We start from the raw sequence: 27433 nt of genomic DNA, 5'->3' as shown, positions 1-27433 counted from the left end.
GTGTCTGTGGTGTGTCTGTTGTGTGTCTGTGGTGTGTATCTGTGGTGTGTCTGTGGTGTATCTGTGGTGTGTCTGTGGTGTGTCTGTGGTGTGTCTGTGGTGTGTCTCTGTGGTGTGTCTGTGGTGTGTCTGTGGTGTCTCTGTGGTGTGTCTGTGGTGTGTCTCTGTGGTGTGTCTGTGGTGTGTCTGTGGTGTGTCTCTGTGGTGTGTCTGTGGTGTGTCTCTGTGGTGTGTCTGTGGTGTGTCTGTGGTGTCTCTGTGGTGTGTCTGTGGTGTGTCTGTGGTGTCTCTGTGGTGTGTCTCTGTGGTGTGTCTGTGGTGTCTCTGTGGTGTCTCTGTGGTGTCTCTGTGGTGTCTCTGTGGTGTGTCTGTGGTGTGTCTGTGGTGTCTCTGTGGTGTCTCTGTGGTGTGTCTGTGGTGTGTCTGTGGTGTCTCTGTGGTGTCTCTGTGGTGTGTCTGTGGTGTGTCTGTGGTGTCTCTGTGGTGTCTCTGTGGTGTGTCTGTGGTGTGTCTGTGGTGTGTCTGTGGTGTGTCTGTGGTGTGTCTGTGGTGTGTCTGTGGTGTGTATCTGTGGTGTGTCTGTGGTGTATCTGTGGTGTGTCTGTGGTGTGTCTGTTGTGTGTCTGTGGTGTGTATCTGTGGTGTGTCTGTGGTGTATCTGTGGTGTGTCTGTGGTGTGTCTGTGGTGTGTCTGTGGTGTGTCTCTGTGGTGTGTCTGTGGTGTGTCTGTGGTGTCTCTGTGGTGTGTCTGTGGTGTGTCTCTGTGGTGTGTCTGTGGTGTGTCTGTGGTGTGTCTCTGTGGTGTGTCTGTGGTGTGTCTCTGTGGTGTGTCTGTGGTGTGTCTGTGGTGTCTCTGTGGTGTCTCTGTGGTGTGTCTGTGGTGTGTCTGTGGTGTCTCTGTGGTGTGTCTGTGGTGTGTCTGTGGTGTCTCTGTGGTGTGTCTGTGGTGTGTCTCTGTGGTGTGTCTGTGGTGTGTCTGTGGTGTCTCTGTGGTGTGTCTGTGGTGTGTCTCTGTGGTGTGTCTGTGGTGTGTCTCTGTGGTGTGTCTGTGGTGTCTCTGTGGTGTCTCTGTGGTGTGTCTGTGGTGTGTCTGTGGTGTCTCTGTGGTGTGTCTGTGGTGTGTCTCTGTGGTGTGTCTGTGGTGTGTCTGTGGTGTCTCTGTGGTGTGTCTGTGGTGTCTCTGTGGTGTGTCTGTGGTGTGTCTCTGTGGTGTGTCTGTGGTGTGTCTCTGTGGTGTCTCTGTGGTGTGTCTCTGTGGTGTGTCTGTGGTGTGTCTGTGGTGTCTCTGTGGTGTGTCTGTGGTGTGTCTGTGGTGTCTCTGTGGTGTGTCTCTGTGGTGTGTCTGTGGTGTGTCTGTGGTGTCTCTGTGGTGTGTCTGTGGTGTCTCTGTGGTGTCTCTGTGGTGTGTCTGTGGTGTCTCTGTGGTGTCTCTGTGGTGTGTCTGTGGTGTGTCTCTGTGGTGTCTCTGTGGTGTGTCTCTGTGGTGTGTCTGTGGTGTGTCTGTGGTGTCTCTGTGGTGTGTCTGTGGTGTGTCTCTGTGGTGTCTCTGTGGTGTGTCTCTGTGGTGTGTCTGTGGTGTGTCTGTGGTGTCTCTGTGGTGTGTCTGTGGTGTGTCTGTGGTGTCTCTGTGGTGTGTCTCTGTGGTGTGTCTGTGGTGTCTCTGTGGTGTCTCTGTGGTGTCTCTGTGGTGTCTCTGTGGTGTGTCTGTGGTGTGTCTGTGGTGTCTCTGTGGTGTCTCTGTGGTGTGTCTGTGGTGTGTCTGTGGTGTCTCTGTGGTGTCTCTGTGGTGTGTCTGTGGTGTGTCTGTGGTGTGTCTGTGGTGTCTCTGTGGTGTGTCTGTGGTGTCTCTGTGGTGTCTCTGTGGTGTGTCTGTGGTGTGTCTGTGGTGTCTCTGTGGTGTGTCTCTGTGGTGTGTCTGTGGTGTGTCTGTGGTGTCTCTGTGGTGTGTCTGTGGTGTGTCTGTGGTGTCTCTGTGGTGTCTCTGTGGTGTCTCTGTGGTGTGTCTGTGGTGTGTCTGTGGTGTGTCTGTGGTGTCTCTGTGGTGTCTCTGTGGTGTCTCTGTGGTGTGTCTGTGGTGTGTCTGTGGTGTGTCTGTGGTGTCTCTGTGGTGTCTCTGTGGTGTGTCTGTGGTGTGTCTGTGGTGTCTCTGTGGTGTCTCTGTGGTGTGTCTGTGGTGTGTCTGTGGTGTGTCTGTGGTGTCTCTGTGGTGTCTCTGTGGTGTGTCTGTGGTGTCTCTGTGGTGTCTCTGTGGTGTCTCTGTGGTGTGTCTGTGGTGTCTCTGTGGTGTCTCTGTGGTGTGTCTGTGGTGTGTCTGTGGTGTCTCTGTGGTGTGTCTCTGTGGTGTGTCTGTGGTGTGTCTGTGGTGTCTCTGTGGTGTGTCTGTGGTGTGTCTGTGGTGTCTCTGTGGTGTCTCTGTGGTGTGTCTGTGGTGTCTCTGTGGTGTCTCTGTGGTGTGTCTGTGGTGTGTCTGTGGTGTGTCTGTGGTGTCTCTGTGGTGTCTCTGTGGTGTCTCTGTGGTGTGTCTGTGGTGTCTCTGTGGTGTGTCTGTGGTGTCTCTGTGGTGTCTCTGTGGTGTGTCTGTGGTGTCTCTGTGGTGTCTCTGTGGTGTGTCTGTGGTGTGTCTCTGTGGTGTCTCTGTGGTGTGTCTCTGTGGTGTGTCTGTGGTGTGTCTGTGGTGTCTCTGTGTTGTGTCTGTGGTGTGTCTCTGTGGTGTCTCTGTGGTGTGTCTCTGTGGTGTGTCTGTGGTGTCTCTGTGGTGTGTCTGTGGTGTGTCTGTGGTGTCTCTGTGGTGTGTCTCTGTGGTGTCTCTGTGGTGTCTCTGTGGTGTCTCTGTGGTGTCTCTGTGGTGTGTCTGTGGTGTGTCTGTGGTGTCTCTGTGGTGTCTCTGTGGTGTGTCTGTGGTGTGTCTGTGGTGTCTCTGTGGTGTCTCTGTGGTGTGTCTGTGGTGTGTCTGTGGTGTCTCTGTGGTGTGTCTGTGGTGTCTCTGTGGTGTCTCTGTGGTGTCTCTGTGGTGTGTCTGTGGTGTGTCTGTGGTGTCTCTGTGGTGTGTCTCTGTGGTGTGTCTGTGGTGTGTCTGTGGTGTCTCTGTGGTGTGTCTGTGGTGTGTCTGTGGTGTCTCTGTGGTGTCTCTGTGGTGTGTCTGTGGTGTCTCTGTGGTGTCTCTGTGGTGTGTCTGTGGTGTGTCTGTGGTGTGTCTGTGGTGTGTCTGTGGTGTCTCTGTGGTGTGTCTGTGGTGTGTGTCTGTGGTGTGTTCCTGTGGTGTGTTGTTGTGGTCTGTGTCTGTGGTGTGTGTTTGTGGTGTGTTGCATGTGGTGTTTGTCTGTGGTGTGTATCTGTGGTGTGTCTGTGGTGTGTCTGTGGTGTGCGTCTGTGGTGTGTCTGTGGTGTGTCTATGATGTGTCTGTGGTGTGTGTCTGTGGTGTGTTGTTGTGGTGTGTGTCTGTGGTGTGTTCCTTGTGGTGTGTTGTTGTGGTGTGTGTCTGTGGTGTGTCTGTGGTGTGTCTGTGGTGTGTGTCTGTGGTGTGTGTCTGTGGTATGTGTCTGTGGTGTGTCCCTGTAGTGTGTGTCTGTGGTGTGTTGTTGTGTTGCTGTGGTGTGTGTCTGTGGTGTGTTGCTGTGGTGTGTCTATGATGTGTGTCTGTGGTGTGTGTCTGTGGTGTGTGTCTGTGATGTGTTGCTGTGTTGTGTTGCTGTGTTGTGTTGCTGTGGTGTGTCTGTGGTGTGTCTGTGGTGTGTGTCTGTGATGTGTTGCTGTGTTGTGTTGCTGTGGTGTGTATCTGTGGTGTGTCTGTGGTGTGTTGCTGTGGTGTGTATCTGTGGTGTGTCTGTGGTGTGTCTGTGGTGTGTCTGTGGTGTGTTGCTGTGGTGTGTATGTGGTGTGTCTGTGGTGTGTCTGTGGTGTGTATCTGTGGTGTGTCTGTGGTGTGTCTGTGGTGTGTATCTGTGGTGTGTCTGTGGTGTATCTGTGGTGTGTCTGTGGTGTGTCTGTGGTGTGTCTCTGTGGTGTGTCTGTGGTGTGTCTCTGTGGTGTGTCTGTGGTGTGTATGTGGTGTGTCTGTGGTGTGTCTGTGGTGTGTATCTGTGGTGTGTCTGTGGTGTGTCTGTGGTGTGTATCTGTGGTGTGTCTGTGGTGTATCTGTGGTGTGTCTCTGTGGTGTGTCTGTGGTGTGTCTGTGGTGTCTCTGTGGTGTGTCTGTGGTGTGTCTCTGTGGTGTGTCTGTGGTGTGTCTGTGGTGTGTCTCTGTGGTGTGTCTGTGGTGTGTCTCTGTGGTGTGTCTGTGGTGTGTCTGTGGTGTCTCTGTGGTGTCTCTGTGGTGTGTCTGTGGTGTGTCTGTGGTGTGTCTGTGGTGTGTCTGTGGTGTGTCTGTGGTGTGTATCTGTGGTGTGTCTGTGGTGTATCTGTGGTGTGTCTGTGGTGTGTCTGTTGTGTGTCTGTGGTGTGTATCTGTGGTGTGTCTGTGGTGTATCTGTGGTGTGTCTGTGGTGTGTCTCTGTGGTGTGTCTGTGGTGTGTCTGTGGTGTCTCTGTGGTGTGTCTGTGGTGTGTCTGTGGTGTCTCTGTGGTGTGTCTCTGTGGTGTGTCTGTGGTGTGTCTGTGGTGTCTCTGTGGTGTGTCTGTGGTGTCTCTGTGGTGTCTCTGTGGTGTGTCTGTGGTGTCTCTGTGGTGTCTCTGTGGTGTGTCTGTGGTGTGTCTCTGTGGTGTCTCTGTGGTGTGTCTCTGTGGTGTGTCTGTGGTGTGTCTGTGGTGTCTCTGTGGTGTGTCTGTGGTGTGTCTCTGTGGTGTCTCTGTGGTGTGTCTCTGTGGTGTGTCTGTGGTGTGTCTGTGGTGTCTCTGTGGTGTGTCTGTGGTGTGTCTGTGGTGTCTCTGTGGTGTGTCTCTGTGGTGTGTCTGTGGTGTCTCTGTGGTGTCTCTGTGGTGTCTCTGTGGTGTCTCTGTGGTGTGTCTGTGGTGTGTCTGTGGTGTCTCTGTGGTGTCTCTGTGGTGTGTCTGTGGTGTGTCTGTGGTGTCTCTGTGGTGTCTCTGTGGTGTGTCTGTGGTGTGTCTGTGGTGTGTCTGTGGTGTCTCTGTGGTGTGTCTGTGGTGTCTCTGTGGTGTCTCTGTGGTGTGTCTGTGGTGTGTCTGTGGTGTCTCTGTGGTGTGTCTCTGTGGTGTGTCTGTGGTGTGTCTGTGGTGTCTCTGTGGTGTGTCTGTGGTGTGTCTGTGGTGTCTCTGTGGTGTCTCTGTGGTGTGTCTGTGGTGTCTCTGTGGTGTCTCTGTGGTGTGTCTGTGGTGTGTCTGTGGTGTGTCTGTGGTGTCTCTGTGGTGTCTCTGTGGTGTCTCTGTGGTGTGTCTGTGGTGTGTCTGTGGTGTGTCTGTGGTGTCTCTGTGGTGTGTCTGTGGTGTGTCTGTGGTGTGTCTGTGGTGTCTCTGTGGTGTCTCTGTGGTGTCTCTGTGGTGTGTCTGTGGTGTGTCTGTGGTGTGTCTGTGGTGTCTCTGTGGTGTCTCTGTGGTGTGTCTGTGGTGTCTCTGTGGTGTCTCTGTGGTGTCTCTGTGGTGTGTCTGTGGTGTCTCTGTGGTGTCTCTGTGGTGTGTCTGTGGTGTGTCTGTGGTGTCTCTGTGGTGTGTCTCTGTGGTGTGTCTGTGGTGTGTCTGTGGTGTCTCTGTGGTGTGTCTGTGGTGTGTCTGTGGTGTCTCTGTGGTGTCTCTGTGGTGTGTCTGTGGTGTCTCTGTGGTGTCTCTGTGGTGTGTCTGTGGTGTGTCTGTGGTGTGTCTGTGGTGTCTCTGTGGTGTCTCTGTGGTGTCTCTGTGGTGTGTCTGTGGTGTCTCTGTGGTGTGTCTGTGGTGTCTCTGTGGTGTCTCTGTGGTGTGTCTGTGGTGTCTCTGTGGTGTCTCTGTGGTGTGTCTGTGGTGTGTCTCTGTGGTGTCTCTGTGGTGTGTCTCTGTGGTGTGTCTGTGGTGTGTCTGTGGTGTCTCTGTGGTGTGTCTGTGGTGTGTCTCTGTGGTGTCTCTGTGGTGTGTCTCTGTGGTGTGTCTGTGGTGTGTCTGTGGTGTCTCTGTGGTGTGTCTGTGGTGTGTCTGTGGTGTCTCTGTGGTGTGTCTCTGTGGTGTCTCTGTGGTGTCTCTGTGGTGTCTCTGTGGTGTGTCTGTGGTGTGTCTGTGGTGTCTCTGTGGTGTCTCTGTGGTGTGTCTGTGGTGTGTCTGTGGTGTCTCTGTGGTGTCTCTGTGGTGTGTCTGTGGTGTGTCTGTGGTGTCTCTGTGGTGTGTCTGTGGTGTCTCTGTGGTGTCTCTGTGGTGTGTCTGTGGTGTGTCTGTGGTGTCTCTGTGGTGTGTCTCTGTGGTGTGTCTGTGGTGTGTCTGTGGTGTCTCTGTGGTGTGTCTGTGGTGTGTCTGTGGTGTCTCTGTGGTGTCTCTGTGGTGTGTCTGTGGTGTCTCTGTGGTGTCTCTGTGGTGTGTCTGTGGTGTGTCTGTGGTGTCTCTGTGGTGTCTCTGTGGTGTGTCTGTGGTGTGTCTGTGGTGTCTCTGTGGTGTGTCTGTGGTGTGTCTGTGGTGTGTCTGTGGTGTCTCTGTGGTGTGTCTGTGGTGTGTCTGTGGTGTCTCTGTGGTGTCTCTGTGGTGTGTCTGTGGTGTGTCTGTGGTGTCTCTGTGGTGTGTCTGTGGTGTCTCTGTGGTGTCTCTGTGGTGTGTCTGTGGTGTGTCTGTGGTGTCTCTGTGGTGTCTCTGTGGTGTGTCTGTGGTGTGTCTGTGGTGTCTCTGTGGTGTGTCTGTGGTGTGTCTCTGTGGTGTCTCTGTGGTGTGTCTCTGTGGTGTGTCTGTGGTGTGTCTGTGGTGTCTCTGTGGTGTGTCTGTGGTGTGTCTGTGGTGTCTCTGTGGTGTGTCTCTGTGGTGTCTCTGTGGTGTCTCTGTGGTGTCTCTGTGGTGTCTCTGTGGTGTGTCTGTGGTGTGTCTGTGGTGTCTCTGTGGTGTCTCTGTGGTGTGTCTGTGGTGTGTCTGTGGTGTCTCTGTGGTGTCTCTGTGGTGTGTCTGTGGTGTGTCTGTGGTGTCTCTGTGGTGTGTCTGTGGTGTCTCTGTGGTGTCTCTGTGGTGTGTCTGTGGTGTGTCTGTGGTGTCTCTGTGGTGTGTCTCTGTGGTGTGTCTGTGGTGTGTCTGTGGTGTCTCTGTGGTGTGTCTGTGGTGTGTCTGTGGTGTCTCTGTGGTGTCTCTGTGGTGTGTCTGTGGTGTCTCTGTGGTGTGTCTCTGTGGTGTGTCTGTGGTGTGTCTGTGGTGTCTCTGTGGTGTGTCTGTGGTGTGTCTGTGGTGTCTCTGTGGTGTCTCTGTGGTGTGTCTGTGGTGTCTCTGTGGTGTCTCTGTGGTGTGTCTGTGGTGTGTCTGTGGTGTCTCTGTGGTGTGTCTGTGGTGTGTCTGTGGTGTGTCTGTGGTGTCTCTGTGGTGTGTCTGTGGTGTGTCTGTGGTGTGTCTGTGGTGTCTCTGTGGTGTGTCTGTGGTGTGTCTGTGGTGTCTCTGTGGTGTCTCTGTGGTGTGTCTGTGGTGTGTCTGTGGTGTGGAGGAGGAGACTTCAGACTGAATCTTATTCTGATAGAGTCAATGTTAGCATGTTAGCATGTTAGCAGAAGGCTTGGTGAGGATGATTACTGCCAGGATGAGTGTCAGACACCTCCTGAAGCACCCTGCTGTTTATTGGGATTTTTGTGTTTCATGTTATGAAGTATTTGTGTCGGGCGCAAAAAGTAGTGACAGATTAAATATATAAGTATATATTCATTTCCTTATTGACTGAACCTTGAATTGGACTTGTTATGTTTGTATTAACTTGTGGATACACTTTTGATTTAAATGATTCTGTTTGGAGATCATTTCTTTCAAAGTTAAATGTCCTTTTCTTTTTTATTAATATCTGACAGGCCTCTTTATTATTAGAACCCCTGGCAAGATAATGACATCATCCAACTGGCTGGAAGGCACCAATCAGAGGGCCCCGTTCTGGTTCCAGCCCATTTTGCTAAGTGAGCGCTGTTCACTACAGGCAAAATAGAGATGGTTTATTGGGCTGGTTCTGGTTCTGGTTCAGGTTCTGGCACTGGTACTCGAAAACAAAGTGTTGGTGTTACGTCAGTCATCTCTACTCACCTTCCTGTCGTTAGACTCCGCATTCACACCCTCAATGTCTCCCTGGAACAAACACACACACACACACACACACACACACACACACACACACACACACACACACACACACACACACACACACACACACACACACACACACACACAGGATTACTTCACTGAGGTAGTGCGGGTGGTTTTATGACAGGTATGAGTGTGGTGCTCACGTCGTGCAGCGGGTAGGCGGATGTGTAGACGCCGTTGGCCAGCAGGCTGGTGATTCCTGCAGGAAAACACACGTTCATGTCCAGCAGTTCTATTGTTTCTCACAACACTGCAGGCACCTGATTGGTTGCTGGTTCAGAAGTTAGTCTCACCCATAGAGTATTTAGCTCTGGTGCACCTGGTCCTCTTCAGAACCTCGTACACCTGCAGAGGAGGTGGAGGAGGAAGAGGGTGAGGAGGGAGAGGAGAGGAGGAGCTAACATTCACTAACAAGCAGACAGACTGCTAAGTGTGTGTGTGTGTGTGTGTGTGTGTGTGTGTGTGTGTGTGTGTGTGTGTGTGTGTGTGTGTGTGTGTGTGTGTGTGTGTCTGGTGTGTGTGTAGGAGGTCCTGCTGGTATAATACTCACGATGGAGCTCCTGGTCTTGCTGTCAAAGAACTTGTCTCTGTCGGAGAGATCGAACCTGCGACGAAGAAGAAAACTGCTTCAGTTGCAGCTGTTTGTAAAATACGACTTTTTTTACCGCCTCGTTAACCTCCATCACTGCCTCCATCACCACCTCAGAAACCTCCATCACCGCCTCAGAAACCTCCATCACCGCCTCGGAAACCTCCATCACCACCTCCATCACTGCCTCGGAAACCTCCATCACTGCCTCAGAAACCTCCATCACCGCCTCCATCACCGCCTCGGAAACCTCCATCACCACCTCAGAAACCTCCATCACTGCCTCAGAAACCTCCATCACCGCCTCAGAAACCTCCATCACCGCCTCGGTAACCTCCATCACTGCCTCCATCGCCGCCTCAGAAACCTCCATCACCGCCTCGGTAACCTCCATCACCACCTCCATCACTGCCTCAGAAACCACCATCACAGCCTCAGAAACCTCCATCACCTCATCGGTAACCTCCATCACAGCCACCGCCTCAGAAACCTCCATCACCACCTCAGAAACCTCCATCACTGCCTCAGAAACCTCCATCACCGCCTCAGAAACCTCCATCACCGCCTCGGTAACCTCCATCACTGCCTCCATCGCCGCCTCAGAAACCTCCATCACCGCCTCGGTAACCTCCATCACCACCTCCATCACTGCCTCAGAAACCACCATCACAGCCTCAGAAACCTCCATCACCTCATCGGTAACCTCCATCACAGCCACCGCCTCAGAAACCTCCATCACCACCTCAGAAACCTCCATCACTGCCTCAGAAACCTCCATCACCGCCTCAGAAACCTCCATCACCGCCTCGGTAACCTCCATCACTGCCTCCATCGCCGCCTCAGAAACCTCCATCACCGCCTCGGTAACCTCCATCACCACCTCCATCACTGCCTCAGAAACCACCATCACTGCCTCGGAAACCTCCACCACAGCCTCGGAAACCTCCATCACAGCCTCAGAAACCTCCATCACAGCCTCAGAAACCTCCATCACCTCATCGGTAACCTCCATCAAAGCCACCGCCTCAGAAACCTCCATCACCACCTCAGAAACCTCCATCACTGCCTCGGTAACCTCCATCACCGCCTCAGAAACCTCCATCACTGCCTCCATCACTGCCTCAGAAACCTCCATCACTGCCTCCATCACCGCCTCAGAATCCTTCATCACCGCCTCTGTAACATCCATCACTGCCTCCATCACCGCCTCAGAAACCTCCATCACCGCCTCGATAACCTCCATCACTGCCTCCATCACCACCTCAGAAACCTCTATCACCGCCTCAGAAACCTCCATCACCACCTCCATCAATGCCTCAGAAACCACCATCACTGCCTCGGAAACCTCCATCACTGCCTCAGAAACCTCCATCACCACCTCAGAAACCTCCATCACTGCCTCAGAAACCTCCATCACTGCCTCAGAAACCTCCATCACCGCCTCGGTAACCTCCATCACAGCCACCGCCTCAGAAACCTCCATCACCACCTCAGAAACCTCCATCACTGCCTCGGTAACCTCCATCACCGCCTCGGAAACCTTCGCCACCGCCTCGGAAACCTCCATCACGACCTCAGAAACCTCCATCACTGCCTCAGAAACCTCCATCACCGCCTCAGAAACCTCCATCACTGCCTCAGAAACCTCCATCACTGCCTCAGAAACCTCCATCACCGCCTCCATCACCGCCTCGGAAACCTCCATCACTGCCCCAGAAACGTCCATCACTGCCCCGGAAACTTCCATCACTGCCTCGGTAACCTCAATCACCGCCTCGGAAACCTTCATAACTGCCTCAGAAACCTCCATCACCACCTCCATCACTGCCTCGGAAACCTCCATCACTGCCCCAGAAACCTCCATCTCTGCCCCAGAAACTTCCATCGCTACCTCGGCAACCTCCATCACCACCTCGGTAACCTCCATCACCACTTCGGTAACCTCCGCCACTGCATAAGAAACCTCCATCACCGCCTCAGAAACCTCCATCACCACCTTGGTAACCTCCATCACTGCCGCCATCATTGCCCCGGAAACCTCCATCACTGCCCCAGAAACCTCCATCACCGCCTTGGTAACCTCCATCGCCTCCATCACTGCCTCAGAAACCTCCATCACCGCCTCAGAAACCCCCATCACCGCCCCAGAAACCTCCATCATCGCCTCCATCACCGCCTCGGAAACCTCCATCACCGCCTCAGAAACCTCTATCACCACCTCGGAAACCTCCATCACTGCCTCAGAAACCTCCATCACCGCCTCAGAAACCTCCATCACCACCCCAGAAACCTCCATCACTGCCTCCATCACCGCCTCAGAAACCTCCATCACCGCCTCCATCACTGCCTCGGAAACCTCCATCAATGCCTCAGAAACCTCCATCACCGCCTCAGAAACGTCCATCACCGCCTCGGTAACCTCCATCACAGACACCGCCTCAGAAACCTCCATCACCGCCTCGGAAACCTCCATCACCGCCTCCATTTACCACCTCAGAAACCTCCATCACTGCCTCAGAAACCTCCATCACCGCCTCGGTAACCTCCATCACAGACACCGCCTCAGAAACCTCCATCACTGCCTCGTAAACCTCCATCACCTCCTCGGAAACCTCCATCACCGCCTCCATCACCACCTCAGAAACCTCCATCACTGCCTCAGAAACCTCCATCACCGCCTCGGAAACCTCCATCAATGCCTCAGAAACCTCCATCACCGCCTCAGAAACCTCCATCACCGCCTCGGTAACCTCCATCACAGACACCGCCTCAGAAACCTCCATCACCGCCTCGGAAACCTCCATCACAACCACCGCCTCGGAAACCTCCATCAGCGCCTCGGTAACCTGAACCGTCTGTCTCCTTCAGCGTCTCAGAACCGTTGAACCGGTTGAACAGGAAGCAGCAGTGAAGTCGTGACTTCATCTTATAGTTCTTCCAGTTTGCTGCTCTTCTCAATCTTCATTCTGCTCTGTGATTTAAAATCCTCCATCGCTGCGTTGACAAAGTATAAAAGTCCTCAGTGACTCAGATGAGCTGAGTTTGTTTCCTCGGTGAAAGAAAGAAGGAGGCTGCAGCCGGAGAGACAGACAGCTTCATGAGACAGACAGATTCATGAGACAGACAGCTTCATGAGACAGACAGATTCATGAGACAGAAAGGTTCGAGACAGAAAGATTCACGAGACAGACAGCTTCATGAGACAGACAGATTCATGAGACAGAGAGATTCATGAGACAGAGATTCATGAGAGACAGAAAGCTTTATGAGACAGACAGATTCATGAGACAGACAGACAGCTTGATGAGAGACAGACAGATTTACAAGACAGACAGCTTCATGAGAGACAGAAAGCTTCATGAAAGACAGACAGCTTCATGAGACAGACAGCTTAATGAGAGACAGACAGCTTCATGATACAGACAGCTTTGAGAGACAGACAGCGTCATGAGAGACAGAAAGCTTCATGTACAATAGAGTGCAATAAGTATGAGTATTTTAGAACCATTTCATAAAAATATTTTAATCCATTTATTAATTGAATATTTTTCATCTCGTTCTTTGTCCTTCAAAATGCTGCGATCAGACAAAGAAAGCAGAACATTTCAGACCTGAAGGTGTTTCAGCACCACGAACAGCAGCTCGCTCAGGACAGGCAACCTCTGTTCATTCACTTTGATATAGAAACAAAGGTTCAAATAAAATGACAGAAGGTGCTGTGAACACACTAATGAACCGTCTGTCTCCTTCAGCGTCTCAGAACCATTGAAGCTCTGGTGAGTACCGGCCCAGACCCGGTCTGGACCAGCTGTGTGGTTCACACCGGTTCTCTGGTTATCTGACTCTCTGGTTATCTAATTTTCTGGTTCTCTGGTTCTCTAATTCTCTGATTCTCTGGTTCTCTCCTCTAATTCACTGGTTCTCTGATTCTCTGGTTATCTGGTTCTCTCCTCTGATTCTCTAATTCTCTGATTCTCCGGGTCTCTGGTTCTCTCTTCTGATCCTCTGGTTCTCTGATTCTCTGACTCTCTGATTCTCTGGTTGACTGTTTGTCTGGTTGTCTGATTCTCTGGTTATCTGGTTCTCTCCTCTGGTTCTCTGGTTGTCTGATTCTCTGGTACTCTCCTCTGATTCTCTGCTTCTCTGCTTCTCTGGTTTTCTGACTCTCTGCTTATCTGGTTCCCTCCTCTGGTTCTCTGGTTCTCTGATTCTCTGGTTCTCTCCTCTGATTCTCTGATTCTCTGGTTCTCTCATGTGATTCTCTGATTCTCTGGTTCTTTGGTTCTCTGGTTCTTTCCTCTGATTCTCTGGTTCTCTTGTTTTCTCCTCATTCTCTGATTCTCTGGTTCTCTGGTTCTTTGCTCTGATTCTCTGGTTCTAAGCTCTGATTCTCTGGTTCTCTGGTTCTCTCCTCTGATTCTCTAGTTCTCTGCTTTTCTGGTTCTTTTGTTCTCTGGTTTTCTGGTTCTCTAGTTCTCTGATTCTGTGGTTCTTTGGTTCGATCTGTGATTCTCTAGTTCTCTCCTCTGGTTCTCTGGTTCTATGGTTTTCTGGTTCTCTGATTCTCTGGTTCTCTCCTCTGATTCACTGGTTCTCTGATTCTCTGGTTCTCTGGTTTTCTGGTTCTCTTGTTCTCTGGTTTTCTGGTTCTCTAGTTCTCTCGTTGTCTGGTTCTCTTGTTCTCTGGTTTTCTGGTTCTCTACTTCCCTAGTTCTGTGGTTTTCTGGTTATCAGGTTCTCTGATTCTCTGGTTCTCTGGTTTTCTGGTTCTCTGCTTCTCTGGTACTCTGACTCTCTGGTTCTCTCCTCTGCTTCTCTGGTTCTCTTGTTCTCTCCTCTGATTCTCTGATTATCTGGTTCTCTGGTTCTCTGGTTCTTTGCTCTAATTCTCTGGTTCTATGCTCTGATTCTCTGGTTCTCTAGTTCTCTCCTCTGATTCTCTAGTTCTCTGGTTTTCTGGTTCTTTTGTTCACTGGTTTTCTGGTTCTCTAGTTCTCTGGTTTTCTGGTTCTCTGTTTCACTGATTCTGTGGTTCTTTGGTTCTATCCTGTGATTCTCTGGTTCTCTCCTCTGGTTCTCTGGTTCTATGTTTTTTCTGGATCTCTGATTCTCTGGTTCTCTTCTCTGATTCAATGGTTCTCTGATTCTCAGGTTATCTGGTTCTCTGATTCTCTGGTTCTCTGATTCCCTGGTTCTCTCCTCTGATTCTCTGTTTCTCTGGTTCACTCCTCTGATTCTCTGGTTCTCTGATTCTCTGGATCTCTCATGTGATTCTCTGATTCTCTGGTTCTTTGGTTCTCTCCTCTGATTCTCTGGTTTTCTTGTTCTCTCCTCTGATTCTCTGATTCTCTGATTCTCTCCTCTGATTCTCTACTTCTCTGGTTTTCTGGTTATTTTGTTCTCTGGTTTTCTGGTTCTCTAGTTCTCTGGTTTTCTGGTTCTCTGGTTCTCTGATTCTCTGATTCTGTGGTTCTTTGGTTCTATCCTGTGATTCTCTGGTTCTCTGCTCTGGTTCTCTGGTTCTATGGTTTTCTGGTTTTCTGGTTCTCTGATTCTCTGGTTCTCTCCTCTGATTCACTGCTTCTCTGATTCTCTGGTTCTCTGGTTTTCTGGTTTTCTTGTTTTCTGGTTGTCTGGTTCTCTAGTTCTCTAGTTCTCTGGTTCTCTGGTTCTCTGATTCTCTGGTTCTTTGGTCCTTTCCTCTGATTCTCTGCTTCTCTGCTTCTCTGGTTCTCTGCTTCTCTGGTTCTCTGACTCTCTGGTTATATGGTTCACTACTCTGGTTCTCTGATTCTGTGGTTATCTGGTTCCCTCCTCTGGTTCTCTGGTTTTCTGGTTCTCTCCTCTGATTCACTGGTTCTCTGATTCTCTGGTTATCTGGTTCTCTGATTCTCTGGTTCTCTGGTTCTCTGGTTCTTTGATTCTCTGGTTCTCTGGTTCTCTGATTCTCTGATTCTCTGGTTCTCTGATTCTCTGATTCTCTGGTCCTCTGATTCTCTGGCTGTCTGGTTCTCTCCTCTGATTCTCTAGTTCTCTGCTTTTCTGGTTCTTTTGTTCTCTGGTTTTCTGGTTCTCTAGTTCTCTGATTCTGTGGTTCTTTGGTTCGATCTGTGATTCTCTAGTTCTCTCCTCTGGTTCTCTGGTTCTATGGTTTTCTGGTTCTCTGATTCTCTGGTTCTCTCCTCTGATTCACTGGTTCTCTGATTCTCTGGTTCTCTGGTTTTCTGGTTCTCTTGTTCTCTGGTTTTCTGGTTCTCTAGTTCTCTCGTTGTCTGGTTCTCTTGTTCTCTGGTTTTCTGGTTCTCTACTTCCCTAGTTCTGTGGTTTTCTGGTTATCAGGTTCTCTGATTCTCTGGTTCTCTGGTTTTCTGGTTCTCTGCTTCTCTGGTACTCTGACTCTCTGGTTCTCTCCTCTGCTTCTCTGGTTCTCTTGTTCTCTCCTCTGATTCTCTGATTATCTGGTTCTCTGGTTCTCTGGTTCTTTGCTCTAATTCTCTGGTTCTATGCTCTGATTCTCTGGTTCTCTGGTTCTCTCCTCTGATTCTCTAGTTCTCTGGTTTTCTGGTTCTTTTGTTCACTGGTTTTCTGGTTCTCTAGTTCTCTGGTTTTCTGGTTCTCTGTTTCACTGATTCTGTGGTTCTTTGGTTCTATCCTGTGATTCTCTGGTTCTCTCCTCTGGTTCTCTGGTTCTATGTTTTTTCTGGATCTCTGATTCTCTGGTTCTCTTCTCTGATTCAATGGTTCTCTGATTCTCAGGTTATCTGGTTCTCTGATTCTCTGGTTCTCTGATTCCCTGGTTCTCTCCTCTGATTCTCTGTTTCTCTGGTTCACTCCTCTGATTCTCTGGTTCTCTGATTCTCTGGATCTCTCATGTGATTCTCTGATTCTCTGGTTCTTTGGTTCTCTCCTCTGATTCTCTGGTTTTCTTGTTCTCTCCTCTGATTCTCTGATTCTCTGATTCTCTCCTCTGATTCTCTACTTCTCTGGTTTTCTGGTTATTTTGTTCTCTGGTTTTCTGGTTCTCTAGTTCTCTGGTTTTCTGGTTCTCTGGTTCTCTGATTCTCTGATTCTGTGGTTCTTTGGTTCTATCCTGTGATTCTCTGGTTCTCTGCTCTGGTTCTCTGGTTCTATGGTTTTCTGGTTTTCTGGTTCTCTGATTCTCTGGTTCTCTCCTCTGATTCACTGCTTCTCTGATTCTCTGGTTCTCTGGTTTTCTGGTTTTCTTGTTTTCTGGTTGTCTGGTTCTCTAGTTCTCTAGTTCTCTGGTTCTCTGGTTCTCTGATTCTCTGGTTCTTTGGTCCTTTCCTCTGATTCTCTGCTTCTCTGCTTCTCTGCTTCTCTGCTTCTCTGGTTCTCTGACTCTCTGGTTATATGGTTCACTACTCTGGTTCTCTGATTCTGTGGTTATCTGGTTCCCTCCTCTGGTTCTCTGGTTTTCTGGTTCTCTCCTCTGATTCACTGGTTCTCTGATTCTCTGGTTATCTGGTTCTCTGATTCTCTGGTTCTCTGGTTCTCTGGTTCTTTGATTCTCTGGTTCTCTGGTTCTCTGATTCTCTGATTCTCTGGTTCTCTGATTCTCTGATTCTCTGGTCCTCTGATTCTCTGGCTGTCTGGTTCTCTGGTCCTCTCCACTGACACCAGGACGTGTGAATCTGAGGACGGTTGTTCTCAGCAGTATTTGGCTCGCTGTCATTTTCACCCAGAAATACACTACGAGTGCTCGTTTACACCTGAAAACGTGGATCCACATTGCTGCGGTGTTTATTGTTGTTTGTACGATAGTCTGCTCTCTTGGTGCAGCAAGATATTTAAAAGAAATATTTTAATTGTAGGTGTTTTATATGGTCTACGTAGCATGGATCACTATGAGGGTGAAATATAAAATAAAATATACAAATATTCAGAAGAAGCAGAGACATATGAGCCTGATAGTTCCAGATGTTTCCAGTGGTTTCATCGTCTGGGCCGAGACATTAAAGGATCACCAGCCGCCTCCTTCAGAGCAGCGAACAGAAGGAAGAAGTTGGAGTTTTACTCACAGGTGCTGCTTCTCCCTGGAGAACGCATGAGACAGCGATTTGACGCTCTGCGGTCGGTTGGCGTCGACCTTTGGGTGCAGAGGAGCTGTGACCTTGTGGATGAACAGCCGGATCTTCTCCACCAGATTGCTGCCTTGTTTCACTTCATAAACCTGCAGAGGGACGAGAGAAGCTGCTACATCATCTGCATAAAAACATAACTTCGACACATTTACAGTGCCGATGATCTAAGAAGGACAGAGAGCAGTAAGATGGTCTCCGTCCTCCCTCGGGAGGCTGTCAGATGTTTCTACAAACATGAAAGAAGAAGGCTTCAAACTTAATAGTATTTTATTGTGTTTTTGAGCTGATATTTTCTGTTTTATGCGACTATCAGAAGAATAGCTGAGTCTGATGATGAATGCAGTGATGTTTGTGCTGCTCAGTCTCCAGAAGAGATGGTCTCTATGGTACCTGACAAACTTTTTATTTCCTTTAATGTAGTGAGCATTTTTCATTTTGTGTCATCAGATTCTGATTACGAGGCTTGTGGGAATCTTTAGTGTTAAACCTGGACGTGAGCAACAGGAAACATTCATCTTCCCACGTTTCAGCACTCAGCGCTGCAGCTCTCAGACAGAAAAAGATAAATGCATTTGACAAATGGGCAGTTTCCTCTTGGGTGGAGCACCTTCTTAGTGGGCATCTTCAGCTTCATGAACTCAGCCTCTCGACACAAAACATTCCAGGGAGCATGAATCTTCAGGAAGCCAATTCCAGGGATCTTCGCCTGAAACAACAGAATACCGTGTTAACAACACAAACACGGAGGTGAACCCGGCTGTGACGGAGGGGAACGTTGTGTATTGGACGCGTGGCGCTGCTGTTCTGTGGATTCACAGGGAAATCTACTGCATCCTCTTCAGCACCAACACATCTGTGCAGCTGCATATGAGATCGTCTCTAATATTATATAAAAGCACTCGTGCATCAGCAGACTAGCCTCAAACCTTCAGCTTTGCACACCGAGCAGTCTGAGAACAGAAATACACAACACAGATCCATTACTGTGCAGAGATATATTATATAGATCTTTTTAAAGTTGAAACTTTGTTCAGCCTTGAAATTAAACTGTTATTAAATAAGGCTGCAGCTCTGTCTGCATAATACAGCAGAGATACATTACTATTAATGGGAATATGATGGTTACACAGAAGAAACTGTCAGAAAATACAGAATACAGTTGATAGAGTGTGAGAGAGACCCAATGTTAGTTTAATGTTGTAATGCTGTAATTATTCAGGGCTGTTCTTAATGATTAGTGATATAATATATTTACAAAACTAAACTATGAACGGATTAATTAACTGCATGAAAAGTCATCATTAGTCAACTGTTTCTGTCTTTAAATGGTTTCAAATTCTAAATGTTTCACTGGCTTATTGTTCCATAAACAGTCTATAATTCATATACAGTATATCTTGAGTGAAGCATGTCAGCTGTTCAGAAGGAACATGTTAAAGACAGAATATAAAGAGGTGAGCAGCCACATGTCAGAAGTTTGTGTGTGCAAATGATTCACCGTGTGAAGAGTCAGTTTATCTCCACTTGTGTTTTCCACCGAAAAATGACCAAAAATCTGGTTATGCATTAATAAAAACAAACGTCTACTTGTCCATGTGTGCGCTCACGTAGCCCATCCAGAGCACAGACCGGGAATATCCAGCAAACATCCATGTTGAGACCAGATAAGATGGAAAAATAAACAGAAGAAAGTCAGAGTCATCATCTGGACTCACTTCAAAGATGAAGATGGACTAAAACAACAACCAGCAGATAACTGGGATCACTCACTTCTTTTTATTAAGAAAGACTTAACCTCTTTGAAATGATTAGCATGTAAATGTGTCGCTCAGGAGCTTCCTGAACACACAAACTAAACTGTTTCATTGGAAGCATTTTAGCATGCTAATCTTAGCATTTAACTCAATCACAGCCTCACAGATGTGTTAGCATGGCTACACACTAATCCCAGTTGTGGTGGTTCTGTCTTGTTGCTGTGTCATTATCTGCTGTTCTACAACATTTAGAACATGTAGAACATCTAGAACACGTAGAACGCGTAGAGCATCCCCTGCACTGTCTGAACCATCTCTGTCTTCCAGCTGCATCACATAATGAACTATAGACTCTTTCCCCTCATCTCAGGCTGATGGTGGTTGAGACCCCGCGGCTTCCAGTGATTACAGAGCACTGGTCCATGGTTGACACGCACGTTCCTCTGATTCTAAATGTACTTGAACAGCCCTCAGCAGCTAAACATAATCAGAAAAATTCATTACACATATAGCCGCAGGTGGATGTATCGATCCGTTCAGCAGCTGAATTTAAACATGGATGTATCAGGAGACACGGTAGATAAAGAATCCAAATCAACCTCTCAGAGAGGTTCAAATACCCTCGAGAGCCACTGCTGTCACTCTAAGGTTGCCATCCATCAGTCACACCAGCAGCATGTTAGACCTGCAGTGTGTTAGACCTGTAGAGTGTTAGACCTACAGTATGTAGACCTGCAGTATGTAGACCTGCAGTGTGTTAGACCTGCAGTGTGTTAGACCTGGAGTATGTAGACCTGCAGTATGTAGACCTGCAGTGTGTTAGACCTGTAGAGTGTTAGACCTACAGTATGTAGACCTGCAGTATGTAGACCTGCAGTGTGTTAGACCTGCAGTATATTAGACCTGCAGTATGTAGACCTGCAGTGTGTTAGACCTGTAGAGTGTTAGACCTACAGTATGTAGACCTGCAGTATGTAGACCTGCAGTGTGTTAGACCTGCAGTATATTAGACCTGCAGTATGTAGACCTGCAGTGTGTTAGACCTGTAGAGTGTTAGACCTACAGTATGTAGACCTGCAGTATGTAGACCTGCAGTGTGTTAGACCTGCAGTGTGTTAGACCTGCAGTGTGTTAGACCTGCAGTATGTAGACCTGCAGTATGTAGACCTGCAGTGTGTTAGACCTGTAGAGTGTTAGACCTACAGTATGTAGACCTGCAGTATGTAGACCTGCAGTGTGTTAGACCTGCAGTATATTAGACCTGCAGTATGTAGACCTGCAGTGTGTTAGACCTGCAGTGTGTTAGACCTGCAGTATATTAGACCTACATTATGTAGACCTGCAGTATGTAGACCTGCAGTGTGTTAAACCTGCAGTATGTTAGACCTGCAGTATGTAGACCTGCAGTATGTAGACCTGCAGTATGTTAGACCTGCAGTATGTAGACCTGCAGTATGTAGACCTGCAGTATGTTAGACCTGCAGTATGTAGACCTGCAGTGTGTTAGACCTGTAGTATGTAGACCTGCAGTGTGTTGGACCTGCAGTATGTAGACCTGCAGTATTTAGAACAGCAGTATGTAGACCTGCAGTATGTAGACCCGCAGTATGTAGACCTGCAGTATGTTAGACCTGCAGTATGTAGACCTGCAGTATGTAGACCTGCAGTATGTTAGACCTGCAGTATGTAGACCTGCAGTGTGTTAGACCTGTAGTATGTAGACCTGCAGTGTGTTGGACCTGCAGTATGTAGACCTGCAGTATTTAGAACAGTAGTATGTAGACCTGCAGTATGTAGACCTGCAGTATGTTAGACCTGCAGTATGTAGACCTGCAGTATGTTAGACCTGTAGTATGTAGACTTGCAGTGTGTTGGACCTGTAGTATGTAGACCTGCAGTGTGTTGGACCTGCAGTATGTAGACCTGCAGTATTTAGAACAGCAGTATGTAGACCTGCAGTATGTAGACCTGCAGTATTTAGAACAGCAGTATGTAGACCTGCAGTATGTAGACCCGCAGTATGTAGACCCGCAGTATGTAGACCTGCAGTGTGTTAGTCCTGCAGTATGGAGACCTGCAGTATGTAGACCTGCAGTAAGTTAGACCTGCAGTATGTAGACCTGCAGTGTGTAGACCTGCAGTATGTAGACCTGCACTATGTTAGACCTGCAGTATGTAGACCTGCAGCGTGTTAGACCTGCAGTATGTTAGACCTGCAGTGTTAGACCTGCAGTATGTAGACCTGCAGTGTGCTAGTCCTGCAGTATGTAGACCTGCGGTATGTAGACCTGCAGTGCGTAGACCTGCAGTATGTAGACCTGCAGTGTGTTAGCCCTGCAGTATGTAGACCTGCAGTAAGTTAGACCTGCAGTATGTAGACCTGCAGTGTGTAGACCTGCAGTATGTAGACCTGCACTATGTTAGACCTGCAGTATGTAGACCTGCAGCGTGTTAGACCTGCAGTATGTTAGACCTGCAGTGTTAGACCTGCAGTATGTAGACCTGCAGTGTGTTAGTCCTGCAGTATGTAGACCTGCAGTATGTAGATCTGCAGTGTGTAGACCTGCAGTGTGTTAGTCCTGCAGTATGTAGACCTGCAGTATGTAGACCTGCAGTGTGTTAGTCCTGCAGTATGTAGACCTGCAGTATGTAGACCTGCAGTATGTAGACCTGAAGTATGTAGACCTACAGTATGTAGACCTGCACTATGTTAGACCTGCAGTATGTAGACCTGCAGTGTGTTAGACCTGCAGTACGTTAGACCTGCAGTGTTAGACCTGCAGTATGTAGACCTGCAGTGTGTTAGACCTCCAGTGTGTTAGACTTGCAGTGTGTTAGACCTGAAGTATGTTAGATCTGCAGTGTGTTAGACCTGCAGTATATTAGACCTGCAGTATGTAGACCTGCAGTGTGTTAGACCTGCAGTATGTAGAGACCTGCAGTATGTTAGACCTGCAGTATGTAGACCTGAAGTATGTAGACCTGCAGTATGTTAGACCTGCAGTATGTAGACCTGCAGTATGTTAGACCTGCAGTATGTAGACCTGAAGTATGTTAGATCTGCAGTGTGTTAGACCTGCAGTATATTAGACCTGCAGTATGTAGACCTGCAGTGTGTTAGACCTGCAGTATGTAGACCTGAAGTATGTTAGATCTGCAGTGTGTTAGACCTGCAGTATATTAGACCTGCAGTATGTAGACCTGCAGTGTGTTAGACCTGCAGTATGTAGACCTGAAGTGTGTTAGACCTGCAGTATGTAGACCTGCAGTGCTAGACACCTTAACATTTCCCAAACCCATTGTTCCATCATCATCCTAAAGATTTTACTGTATGAAAAGTGAAATGTTCAGTGTGTAAATCTGAAATAAGCAAAAGGATCAACACATTCATCACATCAGGTCTGCAGTCTGTAAGCCCCTCCCCCTTCTCACCCCTTCATCCTTTTCCAGCTCTAGCCCCGTCTCCAGGAGGTTCTCCTCAAACTCCTCCCGCCTAAAGCGCTTGTCATCCTCATGATAGTCAGCTCGCTGCTCCTGGGCGGCGATCTCCGGGTCCTCCTTCGGCTGCAGCGGCGCCCGGCTGCTCCTCATGCTGAGGCTGCGTCGAAGCCGCCGTATGAAGTTGGCATCGCCGAATCTGGACGAGCGTCGCCGGATGCTGCTGGGCTTCTGGATTTGGTATGCAAGCACATAGTCCACACGCCGGCGGCCATCAGAGAAGTAGGGACCCAGCGGGTGATACAAGGGGGAACCATCGTCCGCATACAGGTTTTTCATTGGCTGGACGAAAGACAGAGAATATCAGAGATTACTGTTGGTGGACAGAAACAGTTCACTGCTGCTCCGTGGTTCTGATCTATCACACAAACGGTATCAGCCATCTCTGTTGTTCCTATAAAGAGAGTCTGAGTTTAAGACCTGATTAGGATGCCAAAAAGGTGGGCGGGGCCACAAGACTCAAAGGTGAGGAAGATGACTCCTCCCAGTAGCACACCTGATCTCCTTGTGTCTGTCTGTTGTAGTTCCCACTGGGAGAGTCCTGCTTCTCTCAGCAGACACACTGGATCCTGGAACTGTCTGATAGATCACAATAGGAGCAGCATCAGCTCGGTTTAATGGGAAAGTATGAAAACACAGGCTGAAAAATATGTCCAACTTTTTTCCTCAGGTGATCTGTCTCTCCGTTTTCACTACACTGGCAGCCTCCTGCCTTTTCTACAGGATCTAATGTTTATGATGTCAAACATTAACAACACAATGTTCACATGAGTGCACTACGGTCCAGTCACACGTCAACACCACAACTCAACTTGAAATATTCCTCTGTAGTGATGCACATTCAAGAATCAACATCTTCCTGCATTATTTATCCAGAGCTGAATATTTGACGGCGACCAAAGAACCCAGCGACAGTCATCAGATCCAGATTTGATTTTTGCTGATTAGTGCGAATCACTGTCGTGGTTGTTTGCTTCCTCCAAAACAGAGAGGTGTCAGTGGTAAGAGGCCAGAACCTCCCTGTGGTTAGGTGTTAACCACTGCGCCACCACACTGCACGTTGTAGTTTCAGAGGAAGAGATTATCCTCAGAGGACAAGGAACGTCAACAACAGATATGAGGATAATCCGGCCAGTATTGTGGAAATATGAAAAGCACAGAGATGGAGATGACAGCTGATGGTTGTAACAGGGACATCATGTGGCATATTCCCCTCATGGTTCACTCTCACACTGCAGTATAACACCATCTCCTGCCCCACAGGGTCTCAGTCGGCTTAACATCAAGTCCAACAGGGACCAACACACAACCAACATGTGCTTGAGCAGCTGAATCATGTCGTCTGCCAAGTCATCAAATATTGAAAGAGAAGTAGTGTATGGAGAGTGATGTGTGCTGTAATGTTCATGTCCTGCATTGCTGCTTTTGATGGGCAGATTTAGAGGCCGTGCAGGATCCCAGCACACGTTCCATCTGAAACACGTGGGTTTGTAGCAACGTGTCTCCTCTAGCTCTGTTGTCGTCCAGCAGCGATTAAAACACACATCGCTGAAATGTTCCCTCATTTCCATTAAAACACAGACACTGATGTTTGCTCTGACTCAGTCCCACATATGTGGTGCTGCTGCCACGAGCTCAGCAGACCACCGAGGATCCATCGCAGAGACCACGTCGCTCATGACAACGAGGATCGAAGAGAAAAACTCAGGTGGCTTTAAGAAGTTCAAGAACTCAGCACGACGTGACGGTTTGTTAGATCTGAACAAACACTGTCTGCGTCTGGAAAACAGGATGTACAGATTCAAATCTGTTAACCACACCAGACAATTAAAAGAGGACATTAAAGGTGAACGATAACACGACCAGTCGGGTCGCTTCCACTTCCTGAAGGAAACACTGATTTACAGTCATTTACACACCGACAGCGAATTACTTTAAACAGTCCGGTGACAAAAAAACATTCATCTGATGGAAACTGTCTGCTTTTTGATGTGTTCGGACATGAAAACAACTGTCCATGACGTGTTCTTCCTCACACACCTGTCACGTGACTGACACTTCATGAAGAGGAGGAAGACAAGTGGCTTCGTGATACTTCTTACTTTATCTTTTGTTTTCTCACATCAGGACTTTTCTGCGTGGTTTTACAGAAAGAGGAGATCCTGATGTGAGGAACAAGCTGATAGGACAGAGTGTACTTCACAGCCACGCGGGAGACAGCTGCAGCGTCCAATCGGGAGAGTGAACGGTCACCATGTTGGTTTTGCTCCAGTGTGCTGCAGAAGAAGTGCGAATAACAGATGAAGTCAAACTGCTGTTTTGTTCGGGAGTTGTTCTCATCCTGATTCATTCTTTGACCTCGTCCACTCGGACCCGTCTGACTGCAGCTGAGTGTAGCATGCTGCTACCATCAACTCTACTGCAGGCTGTGTGTGTGTGTGTGTGTGTGTGTCTGTGTGTGTGTGTGTGTGTGTGTGTGTGTCTGTGTCTGTGTGTGTGTGTGTGTGTGTGTGTGTGTGTGTGTGTGTGTGTGTGTGTGTGTGTTTGGTGTGTGTGTGTGTGTGTGTGTGTGTGTGTGTGTGTGTGTGTGTGTGTTTGGTGTGTGTGTGTGTGTGTGTGTGCGTTTGGTGTGTGTGTGTGTGTGTGTGTGTGTGTGTGTGTGTGTGTTTGGTGTGTGTGTGTGTGTGTCTGTGTGTGTGTGTGTGTGTGTGTGTGTGTTTGGTGTGGACACATGAATCTGTTTACAGACTCTCTTTGTGAGACCCGCCTCCTTCCAGAGAACTCAGTCCACACATGAATCATGTAAGACTTGGTTTACAGTCAGTGATGTCATAAAAGACTTGCTGTTTATCTACTGGATTAATGTGTTTTAATTACATTATAAAAAAAAAAAAAAAGCAAGAAAAAAATAGAACCTGCATATAAATGAGTAGGTTTATATAAACACATAAAAATAAAATGTGCTGCATTTAGACTGCCGAAGAATTTCACTGCAATATATTCTAAAGTTAAAGTTCAGAGTTCATCTGGGATCTTTAACAGTTGTGGTGCTCAGAGGTTCAACAATGAATTAGTACCAGAGTTCATTGGACCTTTACAGTATTTAGTGAGAATTTCAGTTTGGACAAAAGTGAATGTTGTTTTTTTATTGGACGGAGCAGAAACACGGCTACAAACGGATGCTGGTGTTGGCTGCTCGATGTTTGGAGGTGAGTAGTGACTTCATATGATGATATTACGCTTCCTCCATCATGGGGCATCGCTGAATAACGGAACTAAACTCTTAATCGTACCAATCCTCATTTCAAACAGCGCTCCGACTTAAACTCTGTTTATTGGTCGAATGTCCTGGGAAACATTAATGGAGCTGTAAGTCTCAGGTGTGAAGAAATTAATGACATCGATCACTGGCTGATAAAGAGACAATTAAACGTAAACACACACACACACACACACACACACACACACACACACACACACACACACACACAGACACACACACACACACACACACACACACACACACACACACACACACACACACACACACACACACACACAAACACACACACACATACAGACAAACAAACACAAACACACACACACACACACACAGACAAACACACACAAACACACACACACACACACAGACAAACACACACACACACACACACACACACACACACACACACACACACAACACAAACAAACACACACACATACAAACACACACATACAAACACACACACACACACAGACAAACACACACACACACACACACACACACACACACACACACACACACACACACACACACACACACAGACAAACACACACACACACACACACACACACACACACACACACACACACATACAACACACACACACACACACACACACACACACACACACACACACACACACACACACACTTCTGAGCCTGATAAGCTCAGGATGAAACAGTCCAGCAGTTTTCAAGTCAATAATGTTTCCTGCAGCAGTGCTGAGCTTCATGTCTGCAACACTCAGTGTGTTGTGTTGTGTTTTGTGTTGTGTTTTGTGTGTTGTGTTGTGTGTTATTACGATGGTTGTGGTTTTATACGTCCAGGTTGTTGAATACAGTCCAATGGAAGAGGACAGAATAACATTTATGCTGCTCACAAATTCAGAAAAAGAATCCACAGACCACCAAAGAAATCTAGTCAAAGCAGGAAATATGTAAAAATCCAGGAGGTGAAACTACATGTCTGCAACCATTGAAACTACTCATCAGACCATCTGGGACCAGAACCTCCTCTGAGCTCTGCAATCCTGCGACATGATTGGTGCACCAGGAACCACCAATGATGATTGTGGTGGCGGGGTGTGGTTAGCTCAGCTGCAGGGGTAGAGAGTGGGAGGAGTGGTTCAGGGAACGGTGCCGGGCCGGTGTAATGAGCACAGCTGAGCTGGAGGTGGACTGATGAGCTCTCCCCTAATAAAGGGAGCAGGGAGAAGGAGGAAGAGGAAAAGCGGTTGCACAGAGACATTGTTGTATGGACCGGGCAAATAAAGGCATTTTACACCTGAACGTACGACTGAGCATGTCATCTGTGTCCAAGAGAGAGACCCCGGTAGCACCAACATTGCTAAAGTGGCGCCCAACGTGGGCCATGGACACAGGTGAACAGCAGAGCAGAATGCCGACGCAGCCGATCGTCGTGTGGCGAGCCGCCAGCTCCTGGGCGCGTTGCAGGCCTGTTTATCAACTGTCTATCATCTGTCCATCATCTGTTTATCAACTGTCCATCATCTGTCTATCATCTGTCTATCATCTGTTTATCAACTGTCCATCATCTGTCTATCATCTGTCCATCATCTGTTTATCATCTGTTTATCATCTGTTTATCATGTTTATCAATTGTCCATCATCTGTCTATCATCTGTCCATCATCTGTTTATCAACTGTCCATCATCTGTCTATCATCTGTCTATCATCTGTTTATCATCTGTTTATCATGTTTATCAATTGTCCATCATCTGTTTATCAACTGTCCATCATCTGTTTATCATCTGTCCATCAACTGTCCATCATCTGTGTATCATCTGTTTATCATCTGTTTATCATCTGTCCATCATTTCTTTATCAACTGTCCATCATCTGTTTATCAAATGCACATCATCTGTCCATCATCTGTTTATCAACTGTCCATCATCTGTCTATCATCTGTTTATCATCTCTCTATCATCTGTTTATCAACTGTCCATCATCTGTCCATTATCTGTCCATCATCTGTCCATCATCTGTCTATCATGTTTATCATCTGTCCATTATCTGTTAATCAT

The 27433-nt window shown here is 48.2% G+C and overlaps 1 protein-coding gene across 5 annotated transcripts in view; it reads right to left on the bottom strand.

Moving 5' to 3' along the window:
- Positions 1–27433, bottom strand: part of ano1a (anoctamin 1, calcium activated chloride channel a) — a 94817-nt gene that overhangs the window by 44707 nt on the left and 22677 nt on the right. For 4 of the 5 annotated variants that reach the window (XM_069177931.1, XM_069177932.1, XM_069177929.1 and 1 more), the window contains 7 exons: positions 22041–22388; positions 17462–17560; positions 16792–16943; positions 8714–8768; positions 8457–8508; positions 8307–8362; positions 8104–8145 (listed from right to left, as the gene is read on the bottom strand). In XM_069177931.1, the coding sequence (XP_069034032.1) occupies positions 8104–8145; positions 8307–8362; positions 8457–8508; positions 8714–8768; positions 16792–16943; positions 17462–17560; positions 22041–22388 (804 nt within the window). The remainder of the gene's footprint in view (positions 1–8103; positions 8146–8306; positions 8363–8456; positions 8509–8713; positions 8769–16791; positions 16944–17461; positions 17561–22040; positions 22389–27433) is intronic. The other variant, XM_069177930.1, reaches the window with a different exon arrangement.

This window comes from Embiotoca jacksoni, unplaced genomic scaffold (assembly GCF_022577435.1).
Source record: "Embiotoca jacksoni isolate LCO1_2020_lvr unplaced genomic scaffold, fEmbJac1.0.p SCAF_79, whole genome shotgun sequence".
Taxonomy (NCBI): Eukaryota; Metazoa; Chordata; class Actinopteri; family Embiotocidae; genus Embiotoca; species Embiotoca jacksoni.
The sequence above is the reverse complement of the archived record's forward strand: the minus strand, read 5'-3'. Positions and strand labels throughout refer to the sequence as shown.